Raw genomic sequence first — 17470 nt, 5'->3', positions numbered from 1 at the left:
CGGGCCCATTACACTGCAAGGAGCACTCTGCGAGGCGGGCCCATTACACTGCAAGGAGCACTCTGCGGGGCGGGCCCATTACACTGCAAGGAGCACTCTGCGGGGCGGGCCCATTACACTACATGGAGCACTCTGCGGGGCGGGCCCATTACACTACATGGAGCACTCTGCGGGGCGGGCCCATTACACTACATGGAGCACTCTGCGGGGCGGGCCCATTACACTACATGGAGCACTCTGCGGGGCGGGCCCATTACACTACATGGAGCACTCTGCGGGGCGGGCCCATTACACTACATGGAGCACTCTGCGGGGCGGGCCCATTACACTACATGGAGCACTCTAAGGGGTGGGCCCTTATACTGCAAGGACAACTCTGCAGGCCGGCCCATTATACTACATTGAGCACTCTGGGGGGCGGGCCCTCATACTACATGGAGCACTCTGCGGGGCGGGCCCATTAAACTACATGGAGCACTCTACGAGGCGGGCCCATTACACTGCAAGGAGCACTCTGCGAGGCGGGCCCATTACACTGCAAGGAGCACTCTGCGGGGCGGGCCCATTACACTGCAAGGAGCACTCTGCGGGGCGGGCCCATTACACTACATGGAGCACTCTGCGGGGCGGGCCCATTACACTACATGGAGCACTCTGCGGGGCGGGCCCATTACACTACATGGAGCACTCTGCGGGGCGGGCCCATTACACTACATGGAGCACTCTGCGGGGCGGGCCCATTACACTACATGGAGCACTCTAAGGGGCGGGCCCATTACACTACATGGAGCACTCTAAGGGGCGGGCCCTCATACTACATGGAGCACTCTGCGGGGCGGGCCCATTAAACTACATGGAGCGCTCTGCGGGGCAGGCCCAATACACTACATGGAGCACTCTGGGGGGCGGGCCCATTACACTACATGGAGCACTCTGGGGGGCGGGCCCATTATACTACATGAAGCACTCTGCGGGGCGGGCCCATTACACTACATGAAGCACTCTGCGGGGCGGGCCCATTACAGTACATGGAGCACTCTGCGGGGCGGGCCCATTACAGTACATGGAGCACTCTACGGGGTGGGCCCTTATACTGCAAGGACAACTCTGCAGGCCGGCCCATTATACTACATGGAGCACTCTGGGGGGCGGGCCCATTACACTACATGGAGCACTCTGGGGGGCGGGCCCATTACACTACATGGAGCACTCTGGGGGGCGGGCCCATTACACTACATGGAGCACTCTGGGGGTGGGCCCATTACACTACATGAAGCACTCTGCGGGGCGGGCCCATTACACTACATGGAGCACTCTGCAGGGGGACCCATTATACTACATGGAGCACTCTGCGGGGCGAGTCATTATACTGCATGGGGCATTATGCAGAGCCATTATACTGTATGAGGAATCTAGGGGGTTATATTTTAATTTTTTGGGGTGGGGGGGCAATTAATGTGTGGGAGTAGTAATGTGGTGGACGGAGCGGGGTCACACATTGCACTACTGCTCCGATAAAAGTGGGCAAAGCTGGGTCACACAGATTAAACTACTGCTCCCTTAGAAATGTGTGACACTGCTCTGTCCACTTCTATGGGAGGGGTAGTGTAATGTGTGACCAAGCTCCATCCACTACATTACTGCTACCATCTACCACATCTACCACAGAAGTGGACGGAGCGGTGTCACACATTACATACTGCGTATCTAATCCCATCCTGTGTGATGCACCCCGCCGAGCCCTATATCTAATCCCATCATGTGATACACTCTATGTAACTAACCCCAGTTTATGGTACAGTGAGCAGCACAGAATCAGCGCTGCCGGCCATCCTCAGTGACAGTCTACTTGTCAGTATCACTGGAAGTCACCAACAAAATGACGGTGATCCTAAACTTTATCCTCTATTATCCTTTACAAACACCCAGAAGGGGAGGAGAAGAAAATGAAAGCCAAAACACAAACTAATGGCCGTGTCACTAATATTATGGCTACATTATTATTATTATTATTATTTATTGTTATAGCGCCATTTATTCCATGGCGCTTTACAAGTGAGGAGGGGTATACATAATAAAAACAAGTACAATAATCTTGAACAATACAAGTCATAACTGGTACAGGAGGAGTGAGGACCCTGCCCGCGAGGGCTCACAATCTACAACATATTGATCTTCCATATAAAATGTGAACCCTCCTAATGACTCTGCAGTAATGATCGGGTTGTGTGCATCTCCGTGGAACCGGTAATCAGCGCAGCAGCGAGCGGACGGATTTCATCAGCTCCACAGATGTTTACCCAACAGTTTTTCTGGGAACAGGACTGAACATGCTGCACCCACTGAGAAGCTGATCTACATGGGTGAGGGCGTACTCACGGGGGCTCAGCCCACGTGTTCCTCCAGACATTTTTTTGGACACGCCACAACCTCATTTGCTGGAGCTTATAATTTGCTTCTCTGCATATCCACGACGTCCACATATAAATGACATCATGGTTTTAATCTAAACTAAATTCCAAATTCTGTGCCGTTAATATTTAGCTACTGATAGAGGTTCCCTTTAAGTCAAAATAGATTTGGTCATCAGGTTTTCTGTATATATTGGATATCCACCCTTTAGGTCTTTAAAAGTTGCCTATGCTTTGTGACGGAGTCGGCATGCCGTTGTGTGCGCTTGTTTCTCATGAGCTGCGCACCTCTCTTTTTGAGCAAACATTTGGGGTCTTCATGCCCGGACCTCCACCAATCTATAAAAGATGGTTCTATGCCTGCAAGATGCATGAAATATAACCCTATACAGGCATCTCCTGAGAGCAAAAAAGTGTCGACAGACAGGAAGAAGCTGCAAACCGCAAATGAAAGAGGTCAGGAACCCTACCATCGAATAACCCAACCACCGGTGCCAGGAAGGGAAGAAAAGTTGCTCATCTAGAAATACTACATTAGACGTGAAGTCGAGGAGGCTTCGGGTTACACCTGGAGCATTTTCTCTGACGGCTTCTTTATAAATCACGATTGTGCAAATGAATGCAGATTACGGATGGATCCACAGAGCGCGGTGTATCACGTACATGCACTTTTTACACACAAGCAGAGTGGATAAGGTATACTTGAAGCTCCGAGAAGACAGAGCCTTGTACAGCAGAGTTTACACTAGCGCAGGTTTACTTTATGACACCATTTCTTTCCTGTATCCCTCCACCATAAATCATGGGAGACATGCTACAGGAAGAGCTGATCCAAGCCAGGCCCGCAAAAATCCTGCCAGAAAAGATGCATGACATCAGAAGCCATCTCAACACTACTCCGAATGTATACTTAAAGGGGTAGGATCAAATATTTGTTCGAGGCCCTCAGATAGTGGTTTACCTGGATCAAGCCCTTCAGTTAGACATAAGTTTGTGTGCCTACAATAGGAATGGCCTAATTTTACCTGGACTGACAACATGGGGCAATATATCCAGACAGCCTTTATTGGGACGATGCTTTAAAAAACAAAACAAAAAAAAAAACAAAGCCTGGCCTAAATGTATGGATAATTTGGTGCCGATTAATAGAATCAGAACTCTGCTTTTTGGTTATCCCTTATAGAATAAGGGATTCGTCAGCACACTGACCACCACTCCATTACCGCCAAAATTGCTTTTGGTGACCAACGCATTGCAAAACTGGAAATGTTAACAGGGTTGAAAACAGCCCTCAGCCAAGATGAATGAAGTGCTCCTCTGTAGGGAGGCCTTGTGACATAGCGGTCGGTCGAACTTTTCGCCAACAGTTCTCCTGTATATGGCCAGCTTTACAAGGTTGAACTTGATAGAGCTAGGTCTTTTTTCAACCTATGCAACTAAAAAATGTAACTAGTTAGAAGTAAAGACACACTTACAAGAAGTAATCATCAGGAATGAGCATTTGTTGCAACGCTCGTTCCCAGGGCCGGCTCCAGGTTTTTGAGGGCCCCGGGCGAAAGAGTCTCAGTGGGCCCCCCCGTCCTTTAACACATACCACGATTCATGATGCCCAGATACAGCAGAGAAGTATAGGTATAGTACAATGCCAGATTTCACTTCTTACATGAGTGGTAGCTATTGTAAATTCTGCAGTGTATATATACAGGACAGGAGGAGTGGTACTGTACAGTGTATATATATACAGGAGTGGTACTGTACAGTGTATATATACACAGGAGGAGGGGTACTGTGCAGTGTATATATACAGGGGAGAGGTACTGCGCAGCGTATATACACAGGGGAGTGGTACTGTGCAGCGTATATACTTTAACAGCCGCCCAGCCCAAGCCTCCGCACCCGTCCTGTATATATATATATTATATACACTGTATCTATATAGGCTGTGCTGGGCGGCTGCTGTAATATATATATATATATATATATATATATATATATATATATATATATATATATATATATATATATATATATATATATATATATATTTATTTATTTATATCAGCTGCAGCCGCCCAGCCCATGGCCGACCCAGGTCACCCAGACTGTCAGAATATACAGCGATATAGCATGGCACTCACTCAGGCGCCGGTAGGAGCTCCTCCGGAATCTGCCTGTGCCTGATAAGTTCAGCACTGCACGCAGCCAGCGGCGGGAGAGCAGAGCAGGAGAACGTGCTCTCTCCGCCCACAATGTCACACGCTGGCTGTGTCCTTAACCCCGATGTGCCTGGCCCTGCACTGACTGAGAAGATGCTTGTGCTGCCAGCGCAAATTGGAATCTATGACTGCGTGAGTGCCGCCGCCCCCCCCCCCCCCCCCCCCGGCTCGCCAGGGCCCCGGGCACTTGCCCGGGTGCTGACGCCGGCCCTGCTCGTTCCCATAGGCTGGCCAACTCTCAAAACGCATCACACCCAACAAGCAGTTTGCATGTTCCAAAGGAGAAAAAAAAAATGGCATTTACAGCACAATGTCTTGTAGATAATATTTTCCGCACATATCAATCGTACTAGAAACCGTTCAGGGCACACAGAATTGTCTGGTTGCTCTGAGCAGCACTTGCTCATGGCTTCTCTCATGATGACATGCAGCTCTGATCTACATGGAAATGACTGATAAAAGGGGACAAATAAAGTTTGCATTAAACTATGAAGCTAATGTAGATTTGGCAGGGTTTAAATGGGAAAAAAATCCTCATGAAACAATAGGATCTGATTTTTTCTCATTGTTTGTTCAGTGTAACATGTTTACTCAAGGATAAAGTGTTCTTTTGGGAAGAATAAAGGTGACCATATAAAGTGGCTGTCATTTTTATTACACTGGAGCGCCCAATAAAACCTGCAATCTACTAGCAAAACACTGTACAGGTGCACCAGTCTGGGGTAAGGATTAGTGCAGCTTACCTTGTTTGTGGTGTAGCTGTCCCAGATGATAAGCTTGCCATCCTGGGAGGCACTAACTAGCAGCCTGGAGGGGAAAAAATGACAAAGACGCAAGAACATGAGCCAAGAAGTGCAAGTAGCACCGTGGATGTAGTTTAGTCTATGTAGACAGTGCATCAATCAAAGAAAAATTTCCACAAGAGGGGGTACCACCTAGACAATTTAATGCAGATCGCCTCCAATTGGTCGCCATTTAATACTACATTTTTCCTACAGCGGCTTCACAAAGGAAAAAACATTCAGATTCAGATAAAAACACTCCATGGTTAAAGGAGCAGTCCATTATAAGACCTGTGGAAGCCAGGGAAACTGTCAAATAATCGCTAGCACGTTCATGCCTATGGCCGGGGCAAGAGCAAATCCAAAGTTTACAGTCTTATGTAGGAATAGTGCAAAAAAATATTTACAGTCATAATTAAAGCTTACCTAGTACAAACGAAAAATGTTATTACAAGTTTGAGAAGAAAAAAAAAAAAAAGCAGCCAACCCTTTAATTAAACATGTTGCAAGCTCGCTATAAAGTGATGATTTTTTTTGTTTTTGGTGTATAGCAGAAAGCTATTCGCATTTTGAAGATTTCCAATGCAAACAGTATAATTTGAGCTAAAGGTGCTGTACATTATGGATAACCCCTGCATAATTAATTCAGGACCTAAATAATAAAAATAAAGTCTGTACTCCCCTCCTGCATCGACTTTGCTATGCCACCTGAAGTCAATAAGTGGCCGCTCGTCAGCTGCAGCCTTTACTACTTCATCAAAGTGGACGCCAGATCTAACGGACTACTGACGTGCTGGCTGCAGCCAATGAGCGACTGCTCGTGACAATACTGCATCACCGCCAGGAACAGGTCGCAGACATCACTGGAACAGCGCCGCAGCAATAGGGGAGTATACTTCATTTTCAGTCTTGACTTAATTAACCTTAGGTTTTCCAGTAGAGCACATCCCCTTAAACCTTCTAAATCCTATAGGTTTTAATACAGTCAGTACATAACCTCTCTGCATGGAGGTGGAAGCAGGTTAACCAATGGCCACCTGTAATACTTCAGAAAGGGTGGAGGTGGGGGGCAAACCAAGGAGATTAGGAAAAGTCATTTTAGCTACTATTGATCATTTTCATGTCTGAAACACCTTTAAATCTGGATTTTGTGAGTTTTAAATGGATATTCATGGCCATCATCACAGCCATCGATAACATAAAACCTACCTGGAGTCTGTGCCCCAGTGCATAGCATAGATTTTCGCAAGGTGGCCCCTCAGTGTACGCCTAGTGCGCATCTGAATTCGACCTACTGGATCAATATTGGCTGTGATCTGTATTGGGGTGAAAGAGAAACCAAAATTATATTTTATTATTAGCTACACATTAAAAGGACCCAACGGATCAATAAAGCGAGAGTTAGAGACCTAAATGAATATCAAGTTACAGAAACTGAACTCTTACCTGAGCCAGAGTGGCATCTGCACATGCTTTCCTGGCATCCTGAGAAGACAAAAGGAAAAAAAAAAATACAAAAAATTTTAAGATGCGGCAGGACCACGTCAGACGGGCACGAGCTGCGCCACCACTTCATTTCAGATCATCCTTGTTACGGAAAACATAACCATCACTAGATCCAAGGCCTATACAGAGTACAAATATGTTACTGTCATTGGGCTTTACATTTGCTGCCCTAACAGAACAGATGAATATTGGCCAATCCCATAGACTTCAATGGGCTGGTGACAGCTATTGGGTATGGGGAGTTAATTAATCTGCAAAAAAAAAAACAACATTTGACAGGTGTTGACTTGCTGATCGCTGGGGGTCTGCAGCCAGTCTTGAACGGAGGTGCATGTGTTCGACCTCCTACAATACATTGTCTATGGGACTGAGAGGAAAAAAAAAAAAAAAAAAAAACACAGAATAAGGCCGGTTTCACATTTGCGGTTGTGTCAGCAGCATTTCTTCCGCAATTATCCGCATGCGTTGTGTTTTCCTATATTTAACATTAGGGGAGGCATGCGTCTGCGATTGGTTGCGTTTTGCCGCATTTGACAACGCATGCGTCGATTCATCGTCTGCGGTTTGGTGCGGTAAACGCAACATGTAGTAATTTTAGAGGTGTCAATTTGCCGCCTAGAAACGTATGCGGTTGTTAGCGCAAGGAATGCGACAAAAGAACGCATCACTATCTATGGGAAAGCATGCGTACACGTCTTTGCGTACGCATGCATTTGATGCGCTTGCGTACTTCGGACTGTGCATGCCCATTAACCCCTTCATGACCCAGCCTATTTTGACCTTAATGACCTGGCCATTTTTTGCAATTCTGACCAGTGTCCCTTTATGAGGTAATAACTCAGGAACGCTTCAACGGATCCTAGCGATTCTGAGATTGTTTTTTCGTGACATATTGGGCTTCATGTTAGTGGTAAATTTAGGTCGATAATTTCTGAGTTTATTTGTGAAAAAAATGGAAATTTGGCGAAAATTTTGAAAATTTCGCAATTTTCACATTTTGAATTTTTATTCTGTTAAACCAGAGAGTTATGTGACACAAAATAGTTAATAAATAACATTTCCCACATGTCTACTTTACATCAGCACAATTTTGGAAACATTTTTTTTTGCTAGGATGTTATAAGGGTTAAAATTTGACCAGTGATTTCTCATTTTTACAACAAAATTTACAAAACCATTGTTTTTAGGGACCACCTCACATTTGAAGTCATTTTCAGGGTTCTATATGGCTGAAAATACCCAAAAGTGACACCATTCTAAAAACTGCACCCCTCAAGGTGCTCAAAACCACATTCAAGAAGTTTATTAACCCTTCAGGTGCTTCACAGCAGCAGAAGCAACACGGAAGGAAAAAATGAACATTTAACTTTTTAGTCACAAAAATGATCTTTTAGCAACAATTTTGTTATTTTCCCAAGGGTAAAAGGAGAAACTGGACCACGAAAGTTGTTGTCCAATTTGTCCCGAGTACGCTGATACCACATATGTGGGGGTAAACCACTGATTGGGCGCACGGCAGGGCTCGGAAGGGAAGGAGCGCCATTTAACTTTTTGAATGAAAAATTGGCTCCAATCTTTAGCGGACACCATGTCGCGTTTGGAGAGCCCCCGTGTGCCTAAACATTGGAGCTCCCCCACAAGTGACCCCATTTTGGAAACTAGACGCCCCAAGGAACTTATCTAGATGCATAGTGAGCACTTCCGTAAAAATGAAAAAGTACTTTTTTTTTTTTTTTTTTCACAAAAAAATTCTTTTAGCCTCAATTTTTTTATTTTCACATAGGCAACAGGATAAAATGGATCCTAAAATTTGTTGGGCAATTTCTCCTGAGTACGCCGATACATCATATGTGGGGGTAAACCACTGTTTTGGCGCACGGCAAGGCTCGGAAGGGAAGGCGCGCCATTTGACTTTTTGAATGGAAAATTAGCTCCAATCGTTAGCGGACACCATGTCACGTTTGGAGAGCCCCTGTGTGCCTAAACATTGGAGCTCCCCCACAAGGGACCCCATTTTGGAAACTAGACGCCCACCCCCCAGGTGCTTCACAGAAGTTTATAACGCAAAGCCGTGAAAATAAAAAATAATTTTTCTTTCCTCAAAAATGATTTTTTAGCCCGGAATTTTTTATTTTCCCAAGGGTAACAGGAGAAATTGGACCCCAAATCTTGGTGTCCAGTTTGTCCTGAGTACGCAGATACCCCATATGTGGGGGTAAACCACTGTCTGGGTGCACGGCAGGGCTCGGAAGGGAAGGCACGCCATTTGGCTTTTTGAATGGAAAATTAGCTCCAATCATTAGCGGACACCATGTCGCGTTTGGAGAGCCCCTGTGTGCCTAAACATTGGAGCTCCCCCACAAGTGACCCCATTTTGGAAACTAGACCTCCCAAGGAACTAATCTAGATGTGTGGTGAGCACTTTGAACCCCCAAGTGCTTCACAGAAGTTTATAACGCAGAGCCATGAAAATAAAAAATAATTTTTCTTTTCTCAAAAATGATTTTTTTAGCCCACAATTTTTTTTTTCCCCAAGAGTTACAGGAGAAATTGGACCCTAAAAGTTGTTGTCCAGTTTCTCCTGAGTACGCTGATACCCCATATGTGGGGGTAAACCACTGTTTAGGCACATGCTGGGGTTCGGAAGTGAAGTAGTGACGTTTTGAAATGCAGACTTTGATGGAATGCTCTGTGGGCGTCACATTGCGTTTGCAGAGCCCCTGATGTGCCTCATCAGTAGAAAGCCCCCATAAGTGACCCCATTTTGGAAACTAGACCCCCATAGGAACTTATCTAGATGTGTGGTGAGCACTTTGAACCCCCAAGTGCTTCACAGAAGTTTATAACGCAGAGCCGTGAAAATAAAAAATCATTTTTCTTTCCTCAAATAATTTTTTAGCCCACAATTTTTTTTTTCCCCAAGAGTTACAGGAGAAATTGGACCCCAAAAGTTGTTGTCCAGTTTCTCCTGAGTACGCTGGTACCCCATATGTGGGGGTAAACCACTGTTTGGGCACACGTCTGACTTTGGGCACCATTTGACTTTTTCAATGCAAGATTAGCTGGAATCAATGGTGGCGCCATGTCGCGTTTGGAGACCCCCTGATGTGCCTAAACAGTGGAAACCCCTCAATTCTAACTCCAACCCTAACCCCAACACACCCCTAACCGTAACCACAACCCTAACCGCAACACACCCCTAACCCTAGTCTTAACCCTAATTCCAACCCTAACCCTAAGGCTATGTGCCCACGTTGCGGATTTGTGTGCGGATTTTTCGACAGCGTTTTTGAAAAATCTGCAGGTAAAATGCACTGCGCTTTACCTACGGATTTACCGCGGATTTCCAGTGTTTTTTGTGTGGATTTCACCTGCGGATTCCTATTATGGAGCAGGTGTAAGACGCTGCGGAATCTGCACAAAGAATTGACATGCTGCGGAAAATACAACGCAGCGTTTCCGCGCTGTATTTTCCGCACCATGGGCACAGCGGATTTGGTTTTCCATAGGTTTACGTGGTACTGTAAACGTGATGGAAAACTGCTACGAATCCGCAGCGACCAATCCGCTGCGGATCCGCAGCCAAATCCGCACCATGTGCACATAGCCTAATTCTAACCCTAATTCCAACCCTATCCCCAAGTGCAACCCTATCCCCAAGTGCAACCCTACCCCTACCCCTACCCCTAACCCAACCCCTAACCCTACCCCTAATGGAAAAACAAAAATAAATATATTTTCTGTATTTCATTATTGGCCCTACCTGTGGGGGTGATAAGGGGGGGGGGGGGTTATTTACTTTTTTTTTTATTTTGATCGCTGTGATAGAACTTATCACAGCGATCAAAATGTACAGGGAACGAATCTGCCGGCAGATTCGGCGGGCGCACTGCGCATGCGCCCGCCATTTTCCAAGATGGAGGCGCCCATGCGAGAAGACGGAGGACACCGGGACTAGGTAAGTATGGGGGGGTGCCATCGGACAGCGGGGGTGGGGGGGTGGGGAAGGTGCTTAGGACAGGACGGAGGGGGGCCAGATCAGGGTCTCCAGCCATGGCCGGTGCTATTGGCTGGATTGTAATATTTCACCAATTTTCATAGGTGAAATATTACAGATTGCTCTGATTGGCTGTTGAAAGTGAAACAGCCAATCAGAGCGATCGTAGCCACGGGGGGGCGAAGCCACCCCCCTGGGCTGTAGTACCACTCCCCCTGTCCCTGCATGTCGGGTGAAATTGGAGTTAACCCTTTCACCCGGCCTGCAGGGACGCGATCCGGCCATGACGCATATGCTGCGTCACAGGTCGGATTGGCACTGGTTTTCATGACGCATACAAAGGTCGGGAAGGGGTTAAAGACACACCCTCCTGAAAATATCAAACGCATGCGCATAAAAAGCGCAAACACATGTAAAAATGCATGCAAACGCTGCGTTTTTTTTTACCATCATCCGTAAGCTGGTGTGGATAAAAAACGCTGCGTTATAAGACGTTTGCATGCGTTTTTGCATGCGGTTGCGGATGTAGCGCTGCGGATTCTAACGCAAATGTGAAAGTAGCCCAACACCGTTATTTCTGGCAGCTCCACAGACACTGACTGAGGCTGATCAGACGCACGTCTGCTCCATTCAGGACAAAGCCTGGATCTCAATAATGCTGGGAGTCTCCGTGGTCGTACTGGACCCCCAATGATAAGCAAATTATTCCCTTGCCTACGGAAACTGGAAATTATTTTTATTTATTTTTTTTATTTTTTTAAGGAAAAGCCTTTAATACTGTGTAAATCTAATAATTTCCTAAACACAGTGAGTAATATGAAAAACATCAATACTTTTTGTTTTTGACAAGCCAGCAGTAGTGTGCAAATACCAAGAAAAGTTTACATTGACAAATGCGGCATGCATGGTATGGAAGCAAGAATGTGAAATGGGGCGCTGAGGTTTACTGCGTGCAAAGGTTAACAACTAAAACCATCAGAAAGAAGGAAGGGGGGGCAAAAAAAATTTGTGAGTCCTTACGATTCGTAAAATGGCAGAAGTCAATAAGTTCCACAGGAAACCTGTCAACGTTTCGGCAATCAATTTTAGGCCAAAATCGCAAACCTGCGTTTCGCAATTCGAGTAAGGACCAGCCATAGGTTTCCCGACTCGAAATAAACAGCCTTATAGGCATATGACGCTGCCGTGTTTGGGCCAATCCGTGCATCATGGTCTGTTCTCAGACCGTGAAACCTGTACATGGTACAAACCAACACACCTAAATGTACTCCTTGTGTTTAAATTCGGTTTTTCAGGACGTGGAAAGGAAAAGGGGAGAGGCGACGGTATCTATGAATCTCGTCCCGTAAATGTGCCCTAACATCCGAAGATTTTGGATCTTCGCTAATAATTTAATTAATTTAATTTTCTTGGATAAACGGGTTCAGCAAAATATGGACCATGGATGAGAAACATTTGGTTCACAGATTTTTAGGTTTTATGAGATTAGCACCCTTTCTAGGAAAAAAGAGTTACTATTAGTCCACAATTTTTAATTCCATTGATTTTATGCTTTCTAATTGATATTGGGATTTGTCATTCATGCTGTATTGCAATACGTCAGTTGTCTGCCACTTTTTTTTTTTTTTATGTACAATCAAATACTCTACAACAAAATCTACAGGCAAAAGTGAAAAATGTACATAACTAATACCTGTCAGTTTCTGAAAAACAGACCTTGTAACGGATATACTAAACTAAAGACATCCAGGAAGTCTGGTCCTGGCTGGAGCCAAGCTTTTAATAACTGTTTAGAAGAGTCGAGAATTAATGAAGGCCGAGAAATATTCACTTTCTGAAACGCTGATGTGCATGGCGATAAAGCAAACAGAACGAGATTAATTCCTGGCCAGATATGTGACCATCTAGAGTCGTCATTGACTATTTCTATAAGACTGGTTCACCGATTGCCGTGCCAGTGATATAAAAGAACCTTTATGCGGCCTCCTATGTAGGGAACTTGGTGTGCATTTCTGAGTCTGAAATTTGGTATTGTTCTAGGGGCTCGGAGATCTGTGGAGATGGACTGGCCGAGTAACTTGTGTCATAAAACAAAGTTCTAAGTGGGGGAAAGAGGAAGAAACTGGAGAACAAACAATTTTTCGAAGAGATTTTTTTTCTATATTGGCAGTGAAGAAGAGCGTGAACCCAAGCGAACGCTGACTTATTTTACAGGATACGTTTAGTAATAAATTGAACTGTTTAATAGCCCACAGCTCTTAGTTGGAGGACATACTGTCCTGGAGATTTAGACTAGATTCTGCATGGGGTTAATGACTTTTATGTAGATTAGCCAGTCTTGTATTTGTCTCGATTCAGGATCTACTCCTCCAAGCTATGCAGCTTTTCCATCTTTGAAAATTGCCCATCACCAATATGGGGCTGCCGTTTATAATTCAATAAAGCGGGGCGCACCCAAACTGGATTTCTCTTAAAACAATTAGGAACCTTAATGCCCCTTTAAAAGGTGCAGTCTTTAACAAAAGTCTGTTCTCTATGTCTGGGCTGTGGCTTCCCAGCATGCAGAATAGGATTCCTCAACCCTCTACGGCCGCTCTCGCAGCGAAAGCACAAGATCTGATTCTTTGTAAAGGATGCAGCATTGCGGGGTTAGTGCAAAGTGGTTAAGGAACGGTAACATCAATAAAGAGGTTATTATTAAATAACTTGAGGATGGGGCAAGGTTTGGTAAGTGCAGATAGCAAGATCTTGAGATAACATGAGAGATCTTGCGCTTTCTCAACAAGACGGGCAGCTGAGGGTTGCGAGTTCCGGGATCCTACAACCTGGAAGTTCGAACCAGACTCTTGCTGGAAAGTCAGGCCATTTGGGGGGAATTGGGGCTTCTTCTGTGCACTCTTGACAACTTATATTTAGAAAAAAGTCAGGCTGTCCCACTCCTGTTAAATAAAAAAGGAAATCTCCATATTGGCAACAGCCACTCTTTAAACTTTAAAACTATACAGGTTTTGTCAGGCAACTTGTTACATAAAGGGGCTTCACCACAATTGCAAATCAACTATTCAAAGAATATGTTACAGGTCACCGAAATCCTTAGCTACCCAAATCTTTAGGATTGTGTGAACACCATTATAACCTAAAAACGGCATACCTTAAAAAATAAATAAAAAAAAACTTATAAAAATAATATCCAGGGGCTTCTAGTAAGGGGCTCCCCATAAGACAGCAGTAAGACCTTTAGGATTAGCAAACTGATCTCAACTTGCTCAAAGAAGCCAGAATATAGGTTGAGGCAAGAAATATTAAGTGCTACCTTGCACTACACAGGCTTTTATTTGGAGGACCAGAAGTGAAGCCACCACCACGACCAGGACAAGAAATCTCACTTATTTAAGGCATGCAACTGACTAAAACAAGAATATGAAGTTTATCTTTGTGCTGCCACGCAGTCTGCGTATAACCGGCCACAGACAGAGCAGGCGCCTCCGATGAAGGATGGATCTTATTTACGCTGTAAAAGTTCGGCTGTAACCTCACGTTCAAACAGTGAGGAGCTATCTAAATAGATCAGTCCTAGATCATCAAAAGCAGAAGAAAAAATAGTAAGATAAAAGGAAAAAAGAAATGAAAGCCTGAAGTTGGCATCTAGAGTCTACTAAGATTACATAAAAGCAGTTCAGTTAGGGCAAAACAAAATGTGGAAATGAAATCGGGGATCTAATAAAAAAAATAAAAATCTGGAAATTCATGCAGGGTTTTATTTTACTCACTCTAATTTGGTTCTTGAGTTGCTCGGCCTCCTGACGTAGCTGGTCAAGTTCACTCATGATTCTTCTCTAAGATGAAGCTTCTCTACCACCAACACTCAGTTCTGCAAGGAGAAAGGTTCATAGTCAGCTACTTCATTCAACACCTCCTGAGTTCAGAAGATTTACAGCATGAACTTTATTATTTTTTTTTATTTTTTTTTTTTAGATAGGCTTAACCCACCAAAGATGTCCAGGTTGGAGACCATTTTTGAAGCCCACACTTCCCAAAGAACTAAAAGTGTAATCGACGTTTTAGCCTAAGCAATTTGAGCTTAGTCCCTGCCATTTGCTCCATTATACGAGCTAACAAATTAATGACGTAAAAGGAACACAAGCCCAACGCAGATATTTAATAAAAGTCCCACTGTACCACAGGGATGTGCATCATTAAGTAGAGCCATTTAGACCACCTTAGAACCTAATTAAATACCATATGTCCCAGCAATAAAATTTGATCAGTTGCAGACCTGGGTGCTGGTAGAGAACCTGTTAGCCACTGTTGTTCGGAAGTATTACAATCCAATATATAAAAATGGTAAGCGGGCAGAATGTAAAAGTCTTCAGAACTATAAAGCAAGCTTTATACCATAACTGGACGTGAGAATATGCCCAGAATTATACTTACAGTTCCCCCGAGATTCAGGTCTAGGCAGCTCTAGTCCAGCTACCAGATGTAGTTCTGTGTTGTACAGCCCTTTCCCCTGTCCTCCATACAATGTCATCTTTAAGCCCGAATAGATCCGAGTTACTCACTCAAATCCGGTTAACACAAAACCGGCTGAGTCTTAAATTGTCCACTATCCTCCTGACCCTAATCCAACGTTTTGCTTCTCTTTATAGTACGTCAAGGGCAAAAACAGCTAAAAAGAAACAGTTCTGTAGCCAGAAGAGCTGAACAACTGGGTATCAGTACAGTCACAATCAATAAGGTTGGGATTTAGATTAAGGCCATGTGCACACGTTCAGTATTTTTCGCGTTTTTTTCGCGTTTTTCGCTATAAAAACGTGATTAAAAACGTGAAAAAAACGCTTACATATGCCTCCCATTATTTTCAGTGTATTCCGCATTTTTTGTGCAAATGTAGCCTTTTTTTCCGCGAAAAAATCGCATCGCGGGAAAAAAAGCAACATGTTCATTAAAATGCGGAATTGCAGGGGATTCCGCACACCTAGGGGTCCATTGATCTGCTTACTTCCCGCACGGGGCTGTGCCCACGATGCGGGAAGTAAGCAGATCATGTGCGGTTGGTACCCAGGGTGGAGGAGAGGAGACTCCTCCACGCACTGGGCACCATATAATTGGTAAAAAAATAAGAATTAAAATAAAAAATAGTCCTATACTCACCCTCTGATGGCCCCCGAAGTGTTCCCGCCTCTGTGCTGCACGCTGTCTTCGGTTCCTGTAGCAGCAGCTGGTGTGCGGTGAAGGACCTTGTCGAATGACGTCACTGTCCTGTGATTGGTCGAGACCGCTCACGTGACCGTGACGTCATGGAAGGCCCTGCGCGCACACATCAGCTATAGGAATGGACGCCGGTGAGGAGATCTGCTGTCTGCGGGTGAGTATAAGCATTTTTTTTATTACTTTTAAACGTTCTATCTTTTACTATAGATGCTGCAAAAGCAGCATCTATAGTAACAAGTTGGTCACACTTGTCAAACGCTATGTTTGACAAGTGTGACCAACTTGTCAGTCAGTTTTCCAAGCGATGCTACAGATCGCTTGGAAAACTTTAGCATTCTGCAAGCTAATTACGCTTGCAGAATGCTAAAAAAACGCAAAAAAAACGGGAAAAAAACGCAAAAAAAAAAATGCGGATTTCTTGCAGAAAATTTCCGGTTTTCTTCAGGAAATTTCTGCAAGAAATCCGCAACGTGTGCACATACCCTTAGAATGTGGTGAAACAATCTAGATCCTACTGATTAGAACATGAGCAGTATCACATTCATCCAAAACAACTACAATACTTGTAAGGGGTACCCTACTTGAGACCCAGGAGTAGGGAGCTCCGAACACTAACACATACGTGTATTTCAAAGAAGGTATTGTCCCAAGATGTAACGGGAGACCGTGCGAAAATGCCAGATGGCTAAGTGACTCTAAACTAACATACTTACATCATTAAAAACAGCCTGATAAGAAGGTCTGCAAAGTAGACGCTAATGACAATCCCCTCATCATGGATGGCTATACTATTAAAGCTGCCTGTGACCAATATGCACACGAACGTGGCTACACTTGCCGCAAGGCACTTGGATCTGATGTTTGGGAGGAATAAAAACATAAAATAAAGTATTATGCAACACATCAAGGTTTTGTTACTGAAATCCAATATGTCTGGGGGCATTACTGCACCTCAAACAACACAAAAAAAAGCTCCTTTCAATGCTCAGAGGAAACACGGACACAATTAGTAAAAAGCACCTGAGTGTAAATCCCCTTAATCTTGTTGACGAAAATATTCGGCATGATTAATGCGCCTTTTGGCAGGGTGGCAGCTTCCTTAAAGTGACATTTACCAACAGGACCTAAAGGCCCCGTCTCACATAGCGAGATCGCTAGCGAGATCGCTGCTGAGTCACAAGTTTTGTGACGCAACAGCGACCTCCATAGCGATCTCGCTATGCGTGACACGTACCAGCGATCAGGCCCCTGCTGCGAGATCGCTGGTCGTGTCGGAATGGCCTGGACCTTTTTTTGGTCGTTGAGGCCCCGCTGACATCGCTGAATCGGTGTGTGTGACACCGA

The 17470-nt window shown here is 44.7% G+C and overlaps 1 protein-coding gene across 1 annotated transcript in view; it reads right to left on the bottom strand.

Moving 5' to 3' along the window:
- GNB1 (G protein subunit beta 1) overlaps positions 1-17470 on the bottom strand; it is a 69432-nt gene that overhangs the window by 11170 nt on the left and 40792 nt on the right. Inside the window, exons 2-5 of the mRNA XM_077250100.1 lie at positions 14683-14783; positions 6856-6894; positions 6619-6725; positions 5371-5434 (exon numbers count right to left, since the gene is read on the bottom strand). Of these exons, the coding sequence (XP_077106215.1) occupies positions 5371-5434; positions 6619-6725; positions 6856-6894; positions 14683-14739 (267 nt within the window). The 5' untranslated portion in view covers positions 14740-14783. The remainder of the gene's footprint in view (positions 1-5370; positions 5435-6618; positions 6726-6855; positions 6895-14682; positions 14784-17470) is intronic.

This window comes from Ranitomeya variabilis, chromosome 4, assembly GCF_051348905.1.
Source record: "Ranitomeya variabilis isolate aRanVar5 chromosome 4, aRanVar5.hap1, whole genome shotgun sequence".
Classification (NCBI taxonomy): domain Eukaryota; kingdom Metazoa; phylum Chordata; class Amphibia; order Anura; family Dendrobatidae; genus Ranitomeya; species Ranitomeya variabilis.
This window is presented reverse-complemented; position numbering and strand designations above follow the sequence as displayed.